General features: G+C 50.5%; 1 protein-coding gene across 1 annotated transcript in view; it reads left to right on the forward strand.

Moving 5' to 3' along the window:
- The first annotated feature begins 989 nt into the window (after positions 1-989).
- SLC25A48 (solute carrier family 25 member 48) overlaps positions 990-22809 on the forward strand; it is a 40403-nt gene continuing 18583 nt past the window's right edge. Inside the window, exons 1-4 of the mRNA XM_055566776.1 lie at positions 990-1035; positions 4110-4153; positions 9047-9118; positions 11356-11614. Of these exons, the coding sequence (XP_055422751.1) occupies positions 990-1035; positions 4110-4153; positions 9047-9118; positions 11356-11614 (421 nt within the window). The remainder of the gene's footprint in view (positions 1036-4109; positions 4154-9046; positions 9119-11355; positions 11615-22809) is intronic.

Genomic DNA, 22809 nt, shown 5'->3' on the forward strand with positions numbered 1-22809 from the left:
GAGTAAGCCCAGGTACAGTGAAGATGCCTGATTTCTGTGCTCAGGACATGTTGGACATTATTAAGATAGTATTTAGAGACAATTTGGAGCCCACCTGGGCTAGGTATTTTCCACACATTATTTCAGTGATTCAGGAATATACCAGATTTTGAAACCTGGGGGCTTGCGAAAGATGTGGAAGGTAGGGCGGAATAGAGCCCCTGACTGCTAAAGTTGTTATGGAAAATTGTCCTTTGTATTTTATTGCGAAGCTGTCCATGGCTTTCAATCAGCTCACAGAACTGAGAACTTCCGGTTTAGATGAAAGTTGGATGTGTGTGCATGCTAAGTCACTTCAGTCATGTCTGACTCTGTGACCCCATGGACTGTAGCCCACCAGGCTCCTCCATCAGTGGGATTCTCCAGGCAAGAATACTGGAGTGGGTTGCCATTCACTTCTGCAGGGGATCTTCCCAACCCAGGGATCAAACCTGTCTCTCCTGTAACTCCTGCGTTGCAGGCAGATTATTGACGACTGAGCCACCAGGGAAGCCCTGATAGTTGGGCATTCAATTACAATTATTCCAGCTCTGTTTTAGCTGAAAAGAAGATGTGTCCATCCAGCTAAATAATTCAGTCACAGAGTGACCTTGGTGTTTGTAATCAAATACTTCCCGACCTCAGATAGGGCCTTCCTCTTTACCTCTTGTCATTTGAAAAAATGTCCCTGAAATAATTTCCAGTGTCTCAGAGACGTGAATAACTGCAGGTGGATACTCCCTCGCCGGCCCGCGCTCTGTGCCTTTAAGGTCCACTGGGGGCGTGATGTCAGCCGCCCGCGGGCACCCGAAGCGGGGAGTGGGGCAGCCCGGTGTGGAGGAGGACCTGCCTGCAGGGAATCCGTGTCCCTGACTTCACCCGTCTGGCGCGCTTGCCCGCAGGCCCTGTCCAGAAGACATTGAATGGGCACTGACCCAGCTCCAGGAAAGCGAGGCGCCGCGGCCGGGGCCATGGGCAACTTCCAACTGGAAGACTTTGTCGCGGGCTGGATCGGAGGTGAGCGCAACCCAGGACGGGAGGGATGGAGGGACCCCCAGAGGTGAGTGTGGACGGGGACAGTTCTGCGCGACAGGAAGAGAGCGAGGCGGCGGGCGCTGCACGGGCGGAGTCTCCACGCGGTGCCTGATTCGGGAGCTCAGCTACTGCCCATACACTACCCAGGCGCGCGCCGCCAGCCGCCCGGCTGGTCTTGCGGCTCCTCGCCTGCTGCCGCGAGCCCCACTCAGATTCTTCCGGAGCCTGCGATTGCCTCAAACTTCGGGTTTACAAAACTTGATTCTGATCCGTAATGATTAAACCGCCCATCAAAGTGGACAGCCAATGGAGCATCCCGGCGCGTACACTCCCTTCGGCGCCCTGGTGCTCATCTGAATTTGGGCACTCCTGGGAACTTGTAGGTGAGGGTGGCGCTTGACCACCGCACGCTCCGCGCGCAGGATGCGGAGCCCGGCACCACGGTCAGGCTGGCTCTTCGGGCGTCCGGCTGTTGGGGGAGCTGGAGCACAGAGCTGGGGACACAGTACCGGCAGCAGACGCCCCCTGCCAGACAGGGGAAACCCTTACGGTTTTCAGCTGCTGCCAACTGTCACACCTCTCCTCTGGCACTGTTGGGCCGGCTGATCCCTACCTACCGCTCCCGGAGCCGCTGTCTGCTGGGTGTGTTTGCTTGGGCAAGAGTCACATCCATTGCCTCCCTTCTTCATTCTTCTCTGTCCAGTAGGGGGTCGGTCTGTCCCTCCTCTTTGTTCAGCTATTGAAGGTTTGAGAGACTTCGCTTATTGTAAAATACAGTCTTTCTTTTGGCTCCATCTAAGAGGATCATTGGGCTTCCCTGGCGGCTCAGCAGTAAAGAATCCGCCTGCAATGCAGGAGTCGCAGGAGACATAGGTTTGATCCCTCGGTTGGGAAGATCCTCTGGAGGAAGGCATGGCAACCCACTCCAGTATTCTTGCCTGGAGAATCCTACGGACAGAGGATCCTGGAGGGCTACAGTTCATGGGGTCGCAGAGTCAGACAGGACTGAAGTGACTTAGCATGCATGCACACAAGAGGATCATCAGAAAAGAAATGTTGATGAATGCAGCCACTCCCCAAAGACAAAGTAAAATACTGACATGCTCAGGTAGAGGCTGTGGCCATCGTGTTTGTGCCCCACCAAGTGTCCTAGGTGTGGAGACCAGGAGACTTGTAGGAAAGGAAAAAACAGAAACAGCATCTGGAATCGGTGGTTCATCTTCTGGTGGCCCCTCCCACCTAGCAGGAGTCCATGTCTGTCCCCCACAGGTGGCTGTAGGGCTCCTGTCTCTCACCCTCCCAAGCAGAGGTAATTTCTTTCACTGGGGACAGTTCTGTTGCACAGGCTCCCTTGGGTAGGGCTAAATTTACCAGTCAAGGGGCTGTGCCCAGAGACCCAGTGGGCACATCCAGGCCCTCTTCAGACAACCTTTCAGCTGTTGAGAGGGAGAGACTTTCCTTGACTGCCCCTTCAGTAGTCTGACCAACTTCAGTAGGGCTGCCCGGGACGTGATTTGAGAAATGTCCTGGCGGATGAGGCTACCAGAGTGGCTCAAAATCTCTGATGACACGAAGACTGTCTCCACCTCACATGGCAAGTAGTGGGTCATCCTTTATTCTGAGATTGGCCTTACTTTGTTTACATCAACAGAGTTTTGCTTCCATGAAATGAAGATGAATGTAGTAGCAGGGAATACTTAATAAGTATCAGGTGCTGTCGGAGAAGGCAATGGCACCCCACTCCAGTACTTTTGCCTAGAAAATCCCATGGACGGAGAAGCCTGGTAGGCTGCAGTCCATGGGGTCGCACAGAGTGGGACACGACTGAAGCGACGCAGCAGCAGCAGCATCAGGTGCTGTTTAAATGCTATCTGTATGCCCAGTTGCTCAGTTGTGTCTGTCTCTTTGTGACCCCATGGACTGTAGCCTGCCAGGCTCCTCTGTCCATGGGATTCTCCAGGCAAGAATACTGGAGTGGGTTGCCATTTCCTCCTCCAGATGATGTTCCCGACTCAGGGATTGAACCCACATCTCCTGTGTCTCCTGCACTGGCAGGTGGATTCTTTACCACTGTGACACTTGGGAAGCCCCTAAATGCTATATGGTTACTTTTAAAGTAACTTTATTGAGGTTATTTTACATATCATAAAATCCACTCACTTCAAGTGTACAATTTAGTGATTATTAGTAATTTTACTAGGTGGTGCAACCATTACTGTAAGTTAGCTTTAGAACATTTAACCCCCCAGTAAGATCCCTCACACCTATTTATTGTGAAACCCCATGCCATTCCTCTCCCTCTGGGCAACCACTAATCTACTTTCAGAATCTGTTATAAATCTATAGTCATGGAGATTTCCCTCCATGTTTTAGTATATGATTTCTGTAGTTTTAGTGCTTCTGGATAGGTCTTTGGTTTCTTTTGAGTTAACTTTGTCTATGGTATGAAAGTGAAAGTCGCTCAGTCATGTCCAACTCTTTGTGACTCCCTTGGATTATAGAGTCCATGGAAGTCTCCAGGCCAGAATACTGGAGTGGGTAGCCATTCCCCTTCTCCAGGGGATCTTCCCAACCTAGAGATCAAACCCAGGTCTCCCACATTGCAAGTGGATTCTTTACCAGCTGAGCCACAGGGGGAAGCCCAAGAATACTGGAGTGGGTAGCCTATCCCTTCTCCAGCAGATCTTCCTGACCCAGGAATCAAACCAGGGTCTCTTGCATTGCAGGCAGATTCTTTACCAACTGAGCTATCAGGGAAGCCCCTATATGGTATGAGGGAGAGGTCTAACTTTATTCTTTTGCACTAATACCCAGTTATCCCAGCACCTTTGCCTCCCTTTCTATAGCGTACTTGTCCTGGAGGCAAAGCCCAAGTTTTACTCCATTCTCTTTGCCTTGCTCTGTGTGTGAGCCCATGCCTGAGGGTCCCTTCTGATGACTGGGCATGGACCGAGCAAGTGAATCTAAGTGCCTGGGTCCTCTGTTCTGTCTTCGAACAGCTGGTGCAAGTTCGAAGTCCAGGGGCTGAGTAACCAGCAAGTCTTCTTGATCCCCAGGTGCAGCCAGCGTCGTCGTCGGCCACCCTCTGGATACAGTCAAGGTACGGTAGCCATGTCACCACTACCTTTTGGAAAGAGGCCTGGAGCTAGTCTGCGTCCAGTAGTGTGCCTGCTGCTCTGATCCCCAGAAGGTCGCCAGCCCAGGGCCAGCTCTCTGTGCCAGTCCATGGGGGTGGAGAGCTAGGAGGCCTGGCCTGGAATGCTCTACCCTCATTGCTTGGCAGGGATTTTGTTTTCGTGAATGCTCCGTTTCTGCCTCTAGGTTCTCAGGATCTTCAGGGGAGGGGGCGAGGGCACTGGAAGTATTCTCCTGTTAGCCTCTGTGAAACTAAGGAACCAGAAAAGGCTTCCAGTGTGAGGTGGCATCTGAACCAGCATCTAAGGTCAGGTGATTGGAAAAGATATCCCAGGCACAGAGAACAGAACAGGCAAAGGCACTGAAGTGGGGAGGCCGCCTGGGGGTCACACTTAGGAAAGGCCAACATGGCCAGTTTTGCTGATGCCTCAGGTTTCTGAAAGCAGCTACGGATCAGAATCCAGGAAGGGTAGGTGGGCAGTCAATCCTTGTAGGCCTTGAATATCAGCTTAGGACTCTGGACCTAGGTTGGGAACGGGAAGCCACGTTAACTTGATGGAGCCAGCAAAGCCCCTTAGCATTGGAATCATCCACGCCCCTTGTTCTACAGGTGTGGAAACTGGCCCAGAAAGGGGAAGGGCTCACTCCAGGTCACGACAAGTTGAAGCACTGAGAAGTGAGGTGCTACAAAGGGACATCTGATTCCACCCCCACCCCTGCCTCCTGTCCCCGTGCTAAGCAGCACTCACAGTTATACCCTGAGAAGGTGGCCACTAATAGTGCCTCCTCACCCTGCCTTTCACGTGCGTATCTAATGCTCTGCCAGGACTGTGCACAAAGAGGAACCTCTCAGGCCCTCCTACAGGGGCCACTGTGGCCCCCTTTCTCCCCATCTTCCTCCCCATGTGACTGTGGGCCCCTCCTCCGTCAGAGCCCAGGCCTGCTGTCTTCTGATGGGGAGGCCAGCCTACATGTCTAAATAGTTGAAGGTATTTCCTGGCTCCTTGAGTCCCTCACACAAGCCCAGCCTTTTGCTCATATATCAAACACATCCTGGATGCTTTCTCCAGGGCAGAGGTGGTGGACAAAGCAAGTCCGGTCCCTGCCCCTGCAGATCTAACAGCCATGTTTTTGACCCAGGCAGCCACAACCAGTGTGTTTCCCCGAAAGAGTATCCTTCCCTCACCCACAGCCTGGTCAGGGGCTGGTAGAGCCTGTTTGGAAGCCCCATCCTCATCTCCTGCCCCTGGCGTGGTAAGCCTGGCCACCCTGTGCCACATGTCAGCTTTAAAGGATAAGACTCTCCTCCTTTTCTCCACTCCTCCCCCTGAACCTCTACAGGGAAGCTTTCCCAACACATAAAATCTAGTCTTTGTTCCACCTAAGAACCTCTCTGTTGAGAGTACCAGCCTGATGATGCCACCTTCCATGGCTGGCCTCTGAGTCCAGCCCGGGGCTGGCCTGGGGCCCTTGTTTCTCTCTAGAACATTTTCCTTCCGGCTGGCATTTACTCTAGAGTTCCTATTCACTGAGAAAGGTCTGGGCCAGAGTTCTAGAGTCAGAATAGCCTGGAGTCCAGTTCCCACTTCCTGTATTTTCTCCCTTAACCTCCCCGAGCCTCAGTTTCCTCATCTATAAAGTGGACAGTGAGCCTCTTCCCCCAGTGGGGCTGTCATGAAGACTGTCACGTTGGCAGTGAGGGTACAGCAGTGAGTGAGCCTTTCTGTCCTGAAGAGCACACGTGCTGGAGCGTGGTGATGCAGACAAGCGGCTTGTCCCAGGTCCCCAGGCTCCCCGCTGAAAGAGCCAAGCTGGAAGGATCCAGGCTGCTGACCTGGGCAGAGACTCCCACCCTACAGGTGGGAGAGCCAGGCTGGCTGCTTGGGGCAGCAGGGCTGGGGTCAGGATTCACTGCGGGCTCCTGGCACACCTGGTATGCTTAAAGTTTATGTCTGATGCAGTGTGACCAGGGTTTTCTAATCAGGGCTCAGCTCTCTATAGACCAGCGAGAACACTGTAAGAAAATAAATTTGCATTGTTTTAAGCCACTAAATTTATCATATTTTGTTACGGCAGCAATCAGAAACCTACACAGGGAATCAGCTTTTTCATCAGTGAGGTGGGGACAGTATCCACACCTCATAGCATTTGTGGGATTCTGTGAGATAAGTTCCATAAGATGCCCAGTATTTCCCCATGTATGCAGTAGGTGCATATTATGTGCTAGCTCCTGTTGCACTTGGAGAACCTAGAGGCTTGAGCTGTGCTGCTGACATGGGTGTCAACTTCCTCAAGGGCTGACAGATCTTTGCTCTGGTCTAGGCCCAGGGTGAAATATGCCCTGGGCTTTTCTGTGGCCTTACTCAGACCCTCTGCCTGTCTACAGATACCTCAGTCAGCGAAGTCAGCCTCCATTAGAGCACGCCACCATCTCATCCTCCAGCCCCTCGGTCAGTCAGTGCAAAGGGCCGAGTGCCAGGGCCACGCCCTGCTTCAGGGATGAGAGGAAAATACAAAATGGCCCTGTTCCACAGAGGGAACCCAAATACCCTACAAAGCCAATGGAGGTGACAGAATTCCAGCAGAGCTATTTTATATCCTAGCAGATGATGCTGTTAAAGTGCTGCACTCAATATGTCAGCAAATTTGAAAAACTCAGCACTAGCCACAGGACTGGAAAAGACCAGTTTTGTTCCATTTCCAAAGAAGAGCAATGCCAAAGAATGTTCAAACTCCTGTACAATTGCATTCGTTTCACTTGCTAGCAAGGTTATGCTCAAAATCCTTCAAGCTAGGCTTCAGTAGTTATGTGAACCGAGAACTTTCCGATGTGTAAGCTGGGCTTCAGAGAGCCAAAAGAACCAGAGATCAAATTGCCAAAATTCATTGGACCATGGAGAAAGCAAAGGAGCTCCAAAAAAACCATCTACTTCTGTTTTATTGACTATGTTAAAGCCTTTGACTATGTGGATCACCACAAATTGTGGAAAATTCTTAAAGAGATGGGAATAACAGACCACCTTACCTGTCTCTTAAGAAACTTGTATTAGGGTCAAGAAGCAACAGTTAGAACTGGACATGGAACAACTGACTGGCTCAGGATTGGGAAAGGAGTACGTCAAGGCTGTGTATTGTCACCCTGCTTATTTAACTTCTATGCAGAGTACATCATGCAAAATGCTGGGCTGGATAAAGCACAAACTGGAATCAAGATTGCTGGGAGAAATATCAACAACCTCAGAAATGCAGATAATACCACTCTAATGGCAGAAACTGTAGAGGAAGCAAAGAGCCTCTTGATGAGGGTGAAAGAGGAGAGTGAAAAGCTGGCTTGAAACTGAACATTCAAAAACTAAGATCATGGCATCCGGTCACATCACTTCATGGCAAATAGAAGGGGAAAAAGTGGAAACAGTGACTGATTTTATTTTCTTGGGTTCCAAAATCACTGTGGAAAATGACTGCAGCCATGAAATGAAAAAAAAAAAGTTTGCTCCTTGGAAGGAAAGCTATGACAAATCTAGACAGTGTATTAAAAAGCAGAGACATTACTTTACCATAAAAGGTCCATGTAGTCAAAGCTATGGTTTTTCCAGTAGTCATGTACGGATGTGAGAGTTGGACCATAAAGAAGACTGAGTGCTGAAGAATTGATGCTTTCGAATTGTGGTGCTGGAGAAGACTCTTGAGAGTCCCTTGGACTGCAAGATCAAACCAGTCAATCCTAAAGGAAATCAGCCCTGAATATTCATTGGAAGAACTGATGCTGAAGCTGAAGCTCCAATACTTTGGCCACCTGATATGAAGAGCCAACTCATTGGAAAAGACCCTGATGCTGGGAAAGATTGAAGGCAAAAGGAGAAAGGGGCGGCAGAGGATGAGATGGTCAGATAACATCACTGACTCAATGGACATGAATTTGAGCAAACTCTGGGAGGTGGTGAAGGATAGAGGAGCCTGGCGTGCTGCAGTCCATGGGGACACAAAGAGTAGGATATAACTTAGTGATTGAATAGCAACAACAGCAAAACAGGCAGATCACATCATTGGACCACTGAAGTTCAGACCCAAAAGATGAGCTGAAGAAGCTGAATAAAGAGCCTTCTAGGGGAGAAATGTAGGTGGAATGTTCTGGAAGCAGGAAGAAACTGATGGTCCAGGGTCCAGGAATGTGTAAAGCGACAGGCACAGCAGGTGTGGAGGAAATTGCCTGGAAGTGGTGAGAGGCACCACAGAGGCACCACCCAGGACCTCTGTGGTGCTGGTTCAGGGTGGGATTTTTCTGATTTTGGAGGGAGGCCTCTGCAGAGCTTGATATAGCAGTGACAAACATTCATCGTTGTTTGGAAAAGATTAGTCTGACTGTTGTGTCGATACAGAAAAAGGAGTGAGCAGGGGAGCAGGAGGCCATCGAGGACCCCAGTGCATCACTGCAGGGACAGATACGGGGGTTCTGTATCTATCGGGAGGTGAGGTGAGCAGGCCACTCTCGGGAGTATTTGGGAGGGTAGGGTGCTGGACAGCAGACAGATCGGAGCCACAGGTTAGCTCTTGTATTCAAGATGCAGCAAAACCATATGTCTCCAAACCAAACCAGTGTTGTTCTTGTGCAACAAACTGGCCTGTCTTCTTCTCTCAGCTCGAGGGGCCTCCTGCTGCATTTAGCAAGGGGCGAATGGGACGTGTAGGGAGGCGGTGCGGGTAGAAGATGGAAGGCCAGCCAGGCTGGGACAGGGTCACAGGGGCAGGCCTTCCCCTCTCTGGGGCCCCGTGCTGGGAGCCCAGTATCGTGGGAATGGTGGGAACATGACCTGTCTCCGCCTGGCCCTCAGGCCCTTGCCTTTGCCTCTCTCCGCAGGCTCGCCTGCAGGCTGGCTCTGGCTACGGGAGCACCCTCAGCTGCATTCGCATGGTGTACAGGAGGGAGAGTGTAAGTGCTCCTGGCGGGAAGGTTCTCCTGGGAACCAAAGTCACCGTCCTCACCCCCTGTTCATGACGCTCATCGCCTTTGGCTCAGTGTTCCCTGTTCATCTCACACCACTCCTCAAATATTATGTATTACCTAAACTTAACCCTGTCCCCGGGTGCAATATTATTGAGGAAAAATACTGTGTGTCATCTCTCTGGAGAAATTTTGAGGCACTTAGGAACATGGAGTGGAAAATTCCTGCAAAAACAGGGTGACCTGTCAGGTTTTGAAAACCAGATGAGTGGCAGGGAAGCCATGTGTTCACAAGCTCCCTTTATTCTAGAGTGGGGCGAGGGGTGGGAGTGGGGTGATTCTTCTGGTCCCAGACACCCAGAGCAGGCTTGTATCACACATCACTCCAGACCAGGGGACCTAGGGATTTTCTCTGCAGAGGGGAAAATCTGAGTAACAGATTTTGTAGAAGCATCAGGTGCCATTCGAGAATTAGTATGTGCTTTTTGAAGACTTTCCAAGACTCCTCCTTGGGGAATTTTCAATAAATTTTAAAATTTAGGATTAAATGAACTATTAGTTTAAAGAAATAGGCGTAAGCAGACAAAGAACAAATATATGGATACCAGGAGATAAAGTGGGGGTGGGATGAATTGGGAGATTGGGATTGATATATATATATATATATATATATATATACACATTACTATGTATAAAATAGATAACTAATGAGAACCTCCAGCATAGAACAGGGCACTCTACTCGGTGCTCTGTAGTGACCTAAATGGGAAGGAAATCCAAAAAATTGTAGGTATATGTGTACGTATAGTTGATTCACTTTGCTATAGAGCAGAAACTAACACAACATCGTAAAGCAATTACACTCCAATAAAAATTAATTAAAAAAAAAGAAATAGGTGTAAGCCCTGTGGCAGCACTGGGCTTTTCCTTGAGTCACTGGGAACATGACCCCCTTATTGACCTCTGTCCCCACCAGGCTCCCTCCTGGGAAGTGGCCTGGAGCTCAGGAGGCTCCTGCTTGCACCTGGAGTTTCTTCTCCTTGGTTGAAGTGTGTCTTGTGCCTGCATGTTGTTCTGATTCTCTGGATGGTCTGCTCAGGGTGAGCCCTGCAAACCCAGCACTAGCTGTTCTGGTGTAATGTTGTCCTACTCCTCCATCCTCTGAATGGCAGCTGTTGATTCTCCTTTTTGGGACATGTGCCCTGGGGTTTCCATGGGGACTGTTGCCATTCCTCTAAGACACGGTGGTTCAAAGCTAAGCGATGTCCCGAGTTATCTGAGGGGCCTTGAAGAGGAGGAGTCTGGAGTATGGTGAATGCATGCACGTGTGTTTGCATGCACATGCGTGTGGACGCTTGTGTGAGGTGGTGTCCAGGCTCTTGTAAACAGGGTGCAGGCATGCAGGACAGGCTGAACTGGCTTGAGTACAGCCTAGAGTTTTTACAATTGCTTCCCAGTGCTTTTTCACCTTTGGTGCCCTGTATGTGGCCCTGACTCTTCCAAGGGCCTCTGGAATTTTCCAGGCTCAGTGGCACATCTGTGGTGTCTGCTGAGAAGGCAGGATGTGTGTACAGAAGCCTTTCATGCTGTTCATTCGGGGATTCTCCCTCTGGCTCTGTCCCAACAGACGCAGATGCTCAGGGGCACCCAGCTACCTGCTGGCCTAGGTGCCCCTGGCGGGGCTGTGGGACCCTTCACACCCCACCACTACAGACTTAACGCATTATATTTTACTTGCCTGTCAGTCTGTCTGCCTGGGTCCCCTCCTCCCCCACCTCCAGACTGTGGGCTCAGTGCAGGCGTAAAGTGCTTCTTTCTTGTCCTGCAGGGCCTGGCGCGTGCCCAGAGAATGCTTTTGTTGGAGTGGCGCATGAGCAGGGAGCATGTGGTGCTTGGCAAGCCCACTGCCCACTGGGCCTCCATGGGCTGCCCTCGGCCACAGCCCAGGAACACTGCCGCTCTGGTGACAAATGCATGTCCCAGGCCCAGCACACCATGGCTCAAGAAACAGCTTCATGCAGAAGCCAGTTCCTCCTCAGGGCAAGGATGCTCTCTTGCTCCCCTGTTTCTCCTTTCACATCAGCGCCCTCTTATTCTTTCCACTGACATACTGGCTTGCTTTTCCTGTGGTGTCTCCCCAACCAGGCCGTGGGCTCCAGGAGGGCAAGGTCTGTTCCAGGGGTGGCATAGGCCCTCATGCGTCCTCCTCCTGGGTCTCCCCACAGGTGTTTGGCTTCTTCAAGGGCATGTCCTTCCCCCTTGCCAGCATCGCCGTCTACAACTCGGTGGTGTTTGGGGTCTTCAGCAACACACAGAGGTTCCTCAGCCACCACCGGTGCCGGGAGCCTGAGGCTGGCCCACCCCACGTGCTGTCTGACCTGCTTCTGGCCAGCATGGTGGCCGGTGTGGTCTCTGTCGGGCTGGGTGCTCCCGTGGACCTCATCAAGATCCGGCTGCAGATGCAAACACAGCCATTTCAGGAAGGTAAGAGGCTGGGGAGGTGGCCTGGTGTCTGGGCACCTGTGACCCTCTCATGGCTTCCTAGCTCTGGGATTTGGTTAATATCCTTTTTATGGAGCGGGGCATCTATGTCAAATCATTTTTATTGATAGTGGTTAACTCTCACTGGTCAAGGGTTTACTATGTACCAGACGTTTGTGAAGAGCCCCACATATGTTCTCTTAATTCATCTTCAGAACAATTTCCTGAGGCGGGAGCTGTGGTTGTTTCCATTTTGCAGATAAGAAAACTGAGGCTCCCAGAGGTTGAGATACTTATTCAAGGACACACAGTTCATGACTGGCCAGTCAGCACCAGCTTTATAGTTGGTAGCCCCTGGCGTGAAACAAAAATAATATCTTGATTACAAATTAGTAAGAATTTTAAAAGGGCAAGAGCAGAGCATTAAGTCAAGTGAGGGGCCCTGTGTGACTGTCCAGGTCTCAGAACCACACCTGCCCCTCACACCAAGGAGTGCAGCCAGGAGGCCTTGAGCTGGATTGGCTGCTGCTTCATGAAGTGGGTGCCCCCCACCTTGCCATCCATATTCCATTAGTTTCATTTCTTATCTGCTGTGTAGCTAGCTACTCTGCCCCATGGTGAGCTGGAGCTGACATCTCCTCCCTGCTGGAAAGAGGTGCCCGCCTCTTCTCCTGGGACCAGTTTTGATAAAGGAGGTTGGAAAGAACGAGAAGGCACTTACTGTGTGGACAGAAAGGGCCAGCTGTAGAGAAAGGATGAGCTGGGAGCTCTTAGACAAATTCCAATACCTTGGAGTTTGGTCCTTGGCTCTCATTTTACTCTACCTCCTCAGGGAAGATACCATCCCTTTCTGGGCCTCAGTCTCCTTATCTGTATGATGGAAGGACTGCGTCTTGGTCCTTCCTGTGACCTCAGAAATATACCTAACAGATGTTGTGGATAAGACCCCTCTGCTTGGCCACCTTCTAAGTCGCCTCCCTGTGAGCCTTCTGCCCACAGAGGCTGGGTGGGGAGTCAGCTGTACTGGCCCATGGCTGAAGCCCCAGAAGGTCACTCAGGAGCATCCTGGGCCAGTGCCTCTCCTCCCCCCACTGCTACCCAGGCTCCTTGGTTCACCTGCCCTCCCTGCTCAGCTGGGCAGGTGTCCAGGGCAGGTCTGCACACACTCCAAGCATGGTGCTGCTGCTGCTCCTCACAGGGGCCCCTCCTACCCCAAGAACAGGAGTCACAGCTGCTAGGTGCTCAGTGCCCCAGGGCCCATGGTCACTGTGAGCATGCAGGGAGATTCAGGGCAACACTGAGATGGTTCACCCAGAGAGTCACAGAGCGCGCCCCCCTGGGGGCCACCGAGGAGATGCAGCGCAGGGGCATCTGCACCCCCACCTGCCTTACACACTGAGTCATGTCTTGGTACTGTTCAGTTTGACCAAAGGGTTGCACCTCTGAGAAGAGTTCGAAGCTCACTGATCTGGTCCTGTGTCAGAGGCAGAAGCAAAGATGTAGAGAAATGAAGGGGCATTGTGAGCAGGCCTAGAGCGCAGGAGTCCTGACCCCCAGGCTGGTTTTTTGTGCTCTTCTGTCTACTTTCGCAAAGTTGTGTTGGTCTAGGGTGCAGAGTAGGTCTCTCTCCATAAGCCTTGGAGCTCTTTGGGGTCCACATGTTGGATGAGTCTCAGTGATGGGGCTCCTCGGTTCATGGGGGCAGCCCTGCCCACTTCACAACCAAGGCGCCTCATCCCGGGAAGGGGAGGAGAGCAGGGCAGGTGTGCATGTGTACCTGTGAGGGCCCCCAGCCAGCCTGGACACCCAGGGAGAGTGCTGGGACACAGGATGCCGGGACATTCGGAGACAAATTCATCGGTGAACTTTCTTGACAGTGTTGGGTTCCATCCTCTGTTCTTCCCTCGCCCACCTACACTTTCCCTGAAGAGGGTTCTAGAATGGTGGCTGACTTAGCAGGCTAAGGCCTGAGCTACAGGAGTCCTGAGGCCGGACTAGAAGCCTCCGCGACTAGAGGAAGGACGGGAGCAGCTCCAGAATAGCCAGACCCAAGAAAGGCCTCACCCCTGGGTGTGCAGGAGCCTGACTTTTAGGGGGCGGAGCAGCCTCCGTTAGCAGCTGCCAAAGCTGCTAAGTGCTCATCGTGTCCTGACACTGTGTTAAGTGCTGTTTACGCATGGCCCCATTTAACATCCACCCAACAGTGTGAGGTTCATTTACCCAATACACAGTAGTTATGCACTTGCTGTGTGCCAGGCCTATGGCTAAGTGCTGAGACCACAGTGGTGGACAGAAGACTCTGTTCTGTTTCTCTTGCAGCTCTCCATCCAGCAAACAGGCAGACAGGCATTGGGCCACTCCAGATAGGGTGGGGGAGAGTGGAGGAGGTTCTCAGCCAGGCTGGGGGTCAGGAAGGGCTTTGGGGAAGGTGGTGGGAGGGGTCAAAAGAGGGCCTGGAGGTCAGGACTGGGCACCTGGTCAAGGCCACACTGAGGGCCACCTGTGCCTGCTCGCCTGGGCCCTGGGGGCCTGGGGCAGAACTCCCTAGAACTGCCATCTGGGACATCAAGACTCTTGTGGAGCCCTTGTTAGCTGGATAAGCCCTCTGAGCAGGGAGGATGTGGGAACGTGCGGCTCTATTCCTCCCCAGCATCTCATCCTACTCCTGTATGGATGGGGACCATGGCCCAGGTTGTAAGTTTATCTGTGATACCAGAAGGAAACCGGTTCTTAAGCAAACCCCTTGAGGCAGCCACAGAAAATGAAAATGCACTTGTTCTGTCCTTCCCAGGGTGCCAGGAAGCTAGCCTTTAGGGAACTCAGGTAAGGCTCTTAAAAAGAGACCAGCGGAGGCCCTGCACACAGAAAAACTTTTCTCAGCCCTTCTAAGCTCGAAGTCATCGGCACCTGGTCCCAGCGGGTTATCTGACAGTGCAAACACAAAGGAGTTGACCTGAGTGTGTGGAGAGAAGGTAGAAACCAAGGCTGGAGGGTCCCCCCTCAGCTGTGCCCCTAGAACCTCCAATCTGGACTAAGGCAGAACACTCCTGGCCATGGGGGCAAGGAGCCAGTGTTTACTCAAGCTTACCATGTGGCAGGCACTGTGTGAAGAGCTCATTGTGTTTAATAGTCACAAAAACCCAGTTCCTGGACATTTACAAAGGGGAGACAGAGGCACAGGGAGATTCCACTGCCTGCCCGAGGTCCCTGCCCAAATTGGGGGTGGAGCTGGGACGAGGGCCCAGGCAGGTGACTCAGGACCACTGATGCTGTTTCTGCTTCTGCCCCCAGGGTTTTGTAGAAGCTGAGGCTGCAGCGACTTTGGTAACATCTGGGCCTTTGCACAGAATCATCATATACAAAACCAATTGCAAACTTTGAGGGAGGGAAGGGAAGTGGGAACTTGACTCTAAAATGACATTGTTCAAGTAGTGGGCACAGCCCGTGGGCTCCAAGGGGTGGGTCTGAATTCTGTGGCTTTGGGCAGCTCTTCTCTGCATGGCCACTCTTCCTTACCTCCCTCGTCCCCTCAGATGCTCGAGAGAGGGGGCTTTGGTGACTATGGGTGCTGGGCAGGATCAACTACTGGGGAAAAAGCAGGGGAGGCAGGTGGTGGGTTACCAGGCAGTTCTTTCTGCCCGGAATCCCTCCAGAAGTAGAGGAAGGATGTGGTTTTTCTTTCACTTGTTCCTCAGAAACCCTCTAGGCCAAAGGTAGGGGGTAGTCTCGCTGGGCCCAGGCAGGAAGCATCAGTGAGCACGGGTGTCTGGAGAATGCACCCTTTTCCATTGTTTGAATACCTGCAGCCCTCTGAGCCTGTGCTTCATTTTCCCCCTTCTTATAGAAAAACAAAACATGCTTACTTTCCATGTCACTCTGGTATTAGAAATGCAGTCATTCAGCCTTGGTGCCTGGGAGGCAATGGGGAGTGATGGGAAATAGTTGCAGGTTGCCCAAATCCTCTCTAAGGGGGTGACTTCGACTCTGCTCCAGCTGACTATTGCCACACAGCCTGGATCTTAAAAAAAAAAAAAAAAAAAAGAAGAAGAAGGCAGAGAGCTAGATTTTCCCAGGGTCTTTTAATTGGAAATTGTCAGATAATTCAATCAAAACCGAAGTCAAATGCAAACCAACATTAACACCATGCAGCCCAGACCATTGTGTGGACTAGACAGTGTGGACTAGTGGTTAGCTGCCAGCTTGTGGTCTCTGCTCTGAGTCAAGCCCACTCTCCCTGACAACTGTGCTGAGATGGGTAAATTTAGGCTGTCTTGTGCGGGGCTTGTGGGATTGCTCATGGCTTGCGGCTTTACCCCAGAATTGCCAGTCCACTTCCTGGGTGGTGACAATAGGGGTCTGTGAGAGACCACGCTGCATACTGAAGGCTGGGGCCAGAGGCCTCTGGCTTCCCTGTTTGGGGGCAGATGTCAGGTGGAATGCAGGCCATGCTGAGGTGAGAACCCAGCTCATCTGGTTGGAGACATGCAGATATAAAGCCATTGAGTTCATCCTGATTGTCTGAATGTGGAGGGAAAGAGTTTAGCCATCCAACCAAGTACAGTCACCATTAATACATTAGTGTATTTCTTCTTCCTTTTCCATGTGCATAGATGAAATGTTTTAAGAGGTTTTACTCATGTTATCGAGACAGTTTCATATCCTGTTGTTAACAGTGTAACGAACATTTTCCATGTTACTAAAATAACATTATAAAATGAAAATAGATGGGTAATATTTAAAACAGATGTACAATAGTCCATAAAATACACACATGTATTTTGAAAGGGATGATATAGCGTGATAAGAATTCAGTTTCTGGGGTTAGACTACCTGCTTCTATTATCTTCACCGATCGTCAAGAAGCCTCAGTTTGTGTGCTCTGCTAAGTCGCTTCAGTAGTGTCAAACTCTTTGCAACCCTACGGACTGTAGCCCGTCAGGCTCCTCTGTCCATGGGATTCTCTAGGCATGAATATTGGAGTGGGTTACCATTTCCTACTCCAGGGATCCCTGGATCTTCCCTATGCAGGAATCAAACCAGCATCTTGAAGTCTCCTGCTTTGGCAGGTGGGTTTTTTATTTGTTTGTTTTTTACTACTGGTGCCACCTGGGAAGCACAAGCCTCAGTTTCCTCATCTGCAATATGGGAATAACAAGAGTAGCTCATTCATAACTGGGATGGGATAGAATCATGCATAACACATGAAGATCTGAGCACAGTGTCTGATACATTGAAAACATGAGATAAATGTTAGCAATATAGTTAAACTTATTATTTAGAAGTCTTCCTACTAATGTAAATATAGGTTGTTTACAGTTTTTCCTCTTTTAAAAATAGTGATGTGATCAGCAAATTTGTCCATAAAGAGTTGCCTTCATTTACAGTCATTTCCCTAAATGTGTGGGCTCTTTGATTCATGAGTAGGCCAAAGAGTATGGTCATTTTTAGGATTCTTGGTACGTGTTGTGAAATTTGTTATATAGAGGGGTTTTACCAAATGATATCAGCATTTACCGAAGTTTAAAGGGAATGTCCATTTGGCATTGCCCACCCCTCATGAAAACTCCCCGGACGGCAGTTATCCTCATGAAAACTCCCAACTTCATGGAGGTTTTCTTCCCGGGGTCTCTGTCACTTGGCCTGAATTCTTTCAGATCTGGCCTTGACAGTAAGGTGAAGGTGCTGTTTTCAAGTTACCATTCCCACGGGCATGAGCTGCACTAGGCGCCCTGCTGGGCCCGTGCTGGAATTCAGGGCTGAGGTCCAGGGCCAGCAGTTCTACCTGGGCCAAGTCACATCCGAGAGCCCAGTGGCCAGTGACACTCACTCCTCCCCATCTGGGAGCTTTCAGGTCTGTGTTTTCATTAAGAACCTAATTAATGTGCAGATCACAAAGCCCTTAACACCACAGGAGGCCAGGGTTTGGGGGACTGGAGGAGGACTCAGCATTAACTCTGTGCTGACCTTTGCAGAAATTCCACCAGGCCCAGCTGGAGGCAAAGGGCTGAGTGTTATACCTGCTTAAATCCTCTCTTCCATTCATTCATTCGCTAGCATTTTCCCAGCTTCTGCAATGAGCCAAGCTGAGTGGGCACATCAGGTATCAGACACACACAGCCCCTGTGTTCATGGAGCCCTCAGTCTGGTGGGGAATCAAATGTGCACCGGAGTGAGAAAGGCCCGTGGAAGACTCTGGAACCTCAGAATCTGGCTCTGCACACCAGGAAGGCTCCAGAGAGGAAGTGGCTGTCAATTGGGTGCTTGAATACTGGCTAGGATTTGGAGGTGGGGAGGGGGAGGTGTTTTAGACTGAGGACCGATGGAGGGAAGAAGTCAGGGGCGGGAAGGGTGGGTCTGTGTGGGGATGAGTGGGGAAGGGTGGAAGATGCAGGGTCAGGTATGAAGAGCTTGGATTATTAGCTGAGTATGGGTTTCTGTGCTATTCTGCAGGCAGTGGGGTGTCTTAGATACCAGCATGACCTGAGCAAAGCTGTGTGGCGGGAAGTAATGAACCTGACCTTCAGAGAAATGGAAGGGGTGGGAATGGTAGAGGTAAGGAGGCTGCTGCCACAGACCAGGCGAGAGGCTGGGAACCTGTCTCAGGGCCATGGACTTTGGGAACACAGGGGAGCGGTAACTGAAAGAGGCATCGATAATGCAGAACCAACAGGCCAATAAGGAGAGAAGAAAGTGTCGAAAATGACCCAGGATTTCAAAGTTGGGTAGCGACGAGGGAGGCGGTACCTCCTACACAGGGAATGAAACAGCAGATGAAGCCTGCGAGCCAGAACTTGGTGGGAGTGGGTCAGCACGCATGCTTGTTGTTGCGGTTGACGGTTTGGATCCCGGCTGGAGAGGCAGTCTCAAGTGAGAGTGTGGAGACTTGGCCTTGGTTCCTGTTCTTGGGGAGAGGGGGACTCCAGCTGAAATGTTAGGGCAGGAGATCTAGACAGGAATGTGACAGACATAAAAGTGACAGCTGAAGTCATGACATTAGGTGCAAATGCCAAGTTGAGCTGCAAAAACAAAGAGGGGACTGGCAATGAGAAAATGCGGTGAAGAAGTTTGAGAAGGAGCTGTACTGACGCTAATAGCTATAGTTAACAAGTGCCGTGCCTGGCCATGCGTTCTGTGCTAACACACACCCTGAGATTCAGTCGCCACAGCAACTCTATGAGATATGCATTGTTAGTCTCCATCTGGTGGGTGGGGAAACAGACGCTGGGTTTAAGTGACTTACCCATGCTCTCTGGGCTATTCTGCCCCAGCCTGTGCAGTTCCACACCCTGGAAACACAGTCCTGAGAGACTAATGTCACCGTCGTGGGGAAGGAGAGGGAAGAGGGGAGAGCTGCTGAAGTCAGGGTGACAGTGAATGGAGACCAAAGAAAAGGACTTTTCTTTTCCAAATTGGGAGAGAAGAAGGAAAGAGATAATTGAGAGAGAATTTCGAGGCAAGAGGAAGGAAGTTGAGGGAGCCTGACTCTGCTGCTGCTGCTAAGTTGATTCAGTCGTGTCCGACTGTGCGACCCCATAGATGGGCTCCCACCAGGCTCCCCCGTCCCTGGGATTCTCCAGGCAAGAACACTGGAGTGGGTTGCCATTTCCTTCTCCAATGCATGAAAGTGAAAAGTGAAAGTGAAGTCACTCAGTCGTGTCCGACTCTTAGTGACCCCATGGACTGCAGCCTACTAGGCTACTCCATCCATGGGATTTTCCAGGCAAGAGTACTGGAGTGGGGTGCCATTGCCTTCTCCAGAGCCTTACTCTACCAAATTTAATATAATCTGATGGAATGAAGGATAGAGAATGTAGCCAGGATTCAAGGGGGAGAGGGTCCTAATATCTGGATGTGCCGAGAGAGGACATGCTGACAAGGGCTGGGTTGGATGGTAACAGTGGGGAGTGCCAGCCGAGGGGTGATCATCACCCATTCACCTGAACACAAAGCCCATTTGAGTTTGGAAGTTTGGAGCTGTCTGATGACAAAATGGGGTGAAACCATTTCTGCAATTTCCCTGGACCTTCAGAAATGTCTGACTGGGAAGGGCAGTAACTGTGCCTCAGAGGCCCTGACTACATCAGTTTGTCTCTTCGGCAACATAGTTTTATTGCTCCCATAAAGATGTGTGGCTGCTCAGAAGCATATTTATCTCTAGGCAGGTTATCCATCTGATACTTTCTAAGAATTTCGTAGTTCAGGGTAGGAATGATTGATGCTAAGCTCTGTAAAGAGATATATGTTGCTCCATCAGTTTCTAAAGAAGGAAGCCTATGGGAAGGCAGGAATTCTTGGAATGTGACAAGTGGCACAGAAACCACAGTTGGGGCCTTCTTCTCAAGTAGGCTGTATGCCAATAGGAAGTGAGGGCTGGAGCAATGGCAGCCCAAAAGTGGAGGGAGGCGTTTTGTGAAGAGGCCAGGCATATAGCCATGCAGTTCCAGAGGCACCCTTGAGTTCTGGACAGTTTGAATCTTTTTCAAGCTGTGGTCTCACATAGCTTGCCAAAATTAATGAAAATGTACACAACGTAACACACCATTGTACAAGTTGCGTACAGTAAATAGGAACACACCCATTTGTTCTTTCAATTGACAAGGGCAAATATTGTCTTGATTTCTACTTGACACTAATGTTGGTAGCTCTCAGTGCTGTGTGGGTATCCACAGTCTTCCATAGGATGCTTGGCAGGTCATGGCAGGTCTCAGCAGGGCACAGCTGCCTGAGATTGGCAGGTCTGGCTCTTCTGCAATCTGAAATTACATCAGGACAAGTTAATAAAGACAAGAGCAATAACTATTTGCCTCAAGTAAAATACATTTGCACAACACACATTTTGGTAAACTGTACTTGCCAAAGTGCATTCTCAGTTAATTTTCACAAGAGCCCAATGAGGATATGGAGAGACCTCTTATTCTTCCCCTTTTGTATATGACAAGGAGACTGAAGGCTACTGTTGGGGAGTCTTTTTCACTAGGTTGTATAGAAAATAGCAACTGAGCAACGGAGCAAACCCCAGCTGCTCCTAACACAGAGCTCTTTCTAGTAAACTATCTGCCTATCATGGACTCTTTAGATCATGAGAAAACTGCCATACCCTCTACAAACAGGAACCAGGCCAGAGCTTCCCATTGGTAATATCCTGAGGAGGTGAACCCAGGGTCCCCCAGCCTGTTCAAATCCAAACCACAGAGGTTATACCCAGCCTGTCTATTGGAGGATGTCCATCCATAGTACTGGATGCTTCCACAGCATCTTAGGCCAGTGTGGAAGCTTATGCTGTGAATTGGAAGTGTCTTTTAGTCTCTGGCACAAGGATCAGACAGGGCTGGGCTTGGAGGAACGTCCAACATGGGAGATGCGGCTTTGGGAGGCCCCGCTGCTAGAGCAGCCGATCAGATGCTCAAGTGTTCTCTGAATGGTGTTGAGGCACATAAAGCCCACAGTGTCAGGCACAGGGTCACAGGGCCTGGGACACATCACAGTGTGTGGTTCCAATACCAGCAAACTCACTGAGCCAGTTAGGGGAAAACCACGTGCTCCAAAAACAGAAGCAACCAAAACAGACCATGACAGGGGTACAGCCTTGGCAGGCACTAGGGGTCCTGGTTTTTTCTATGAGTACCTTTTTAAAAAAATCATCTATTTTATTTGGCCATGTTGGGTCTTAGTTTCAGCCCTCTGGCTTGGTAGTTCCGGAACTCAGGCTTAGCTGCCCATAGGTATGTTGTGTCTTAGTTCCCCGACCAGGGATCGAACCGAGTCCTGGAAGGTGGATTCTTAACCACTGGACCACAAGAAAAGTCCCTACGAGTACTTTTTAAATATACAAAATGGAGTCCAACCCATAGAACAGTGGCTTTACTTAGTGTCCATGATTAAGAAAACACATATGATAAGAAACTACTGTGGATTATCAGTGTATTTAAGTAATTTTTATTGAGTTCCCACAATAGCACCTACACATGTGAGAAAAATGGTCAGACGTGTATGAGATATTTGAGGAATTCTATCCGTCTTCAAGGCTTGTGGATTGGTGGGTCCCTTGAAGTAACCCCGTGCTCCCCGCTTGCACTTGAGAGCCTGCTGGCCCAGGGGTATTTGAGCACAGAACACTTGGTGAGCCTGCACATTGTCGACTGGGGACCAGCAGGGCCTCATCTGTGGGTGGCTGACTTGCTAAGGATTTTCAGGAGAAACTGATGTGTTAAGAAATGGTGTTGTGTCCACCTCCAACCCCCACCAGCAAACAGAGGAGATCTGGTGGTGCTCTCCCTTCCAGGGAGCGGTCAGTCCTTTGTGTCCCTGAGGCCTGGGCTCTCCTTACTTCAAGTGGATCTGTGACTAGTCACTGTGCTTCACCTGACTTTCCTGTCTCCAAGGCCATGACCCACTGAAGACACTGAACAGCATTGCCTGAGGAAGGAAAGAGTTAAAAAGTGTTTGTGCTTGTGTCTGGGAAGGGTACCATGGGATGCTGCAGCAGGTCCCTGGGTTCTCAGCAGAGGGGTGCCAGAGAAAGATCTATAGGGACCTCAGCCTGTGTCTGGGCCAGTGCAGCCTCTCTGAGGTAGGAGGATCCCCCAAGGAGTGACTGTGTGGGTACCTGTGAGGACTGGCTAAACCTGGATGCCCCCATCCCCTGAAGAGTTCTCTGAAGAGGCACCTGCCATCAGAGGGGCCTCCTGGCCCAGGCAGGAGCCAGCAAGCCAGGCGCCAGATGCTGCTGCTGAGCAGTGGGGCCAGATGGCCACAGCGTGTGGTCCAAGGAGTGATGCTGCTGCTGAGCAGTGAGCCACATGGCACAGCGTGTGGTCCAAGGAGCGAGGAGGGGACTCGGCCGAACAACGCAAGGGAACCCCGAGGAGGGGTCTTTTTAGAACTGTGGAGGCTTCCTGTGCTCTTAGGTGAAGGTGAGAAGCAGAATGGGAGCTGATATTACTGACTTTGAATATCCTGCCTGTCTTGTGGGCTTGAGTTGATCCTAAATGAACTTAGGAAAACAAAGAAAACCACAGACATCTTGAGTGTTACTGCATCTATTATAGTAAAAGGCTCTTAGTTTAAAGAGGACAGTAAAAAATGGCCTCAATAGCAAAGCAAATAGCAAAGCATTCAGGGTAAGAAATAATCAAAATTTGATTCATCATCTTATCCTTACTTCAGAACAAAAAGTTCTCATGAGGGAAACTAAATAC

The sequence above is a fragment of the Bubalus kerabau genome, chromosome 1 (assembly GCF_029407905.1).
Source record: "Bubalus kerabau isolate K-KA32 ecotype Philippines breed swamp buffalo chromosome 1, PCC_UOA_SB_1v2, whole genome shotgun sequence".
In the NCBI taxonomy this organism is placed as follows: Eukaryota; Metazoa; Chordata; class Mammalia; order Artiodactyla; family Bovidae; genus Bubalus; species Bubalus kerabau.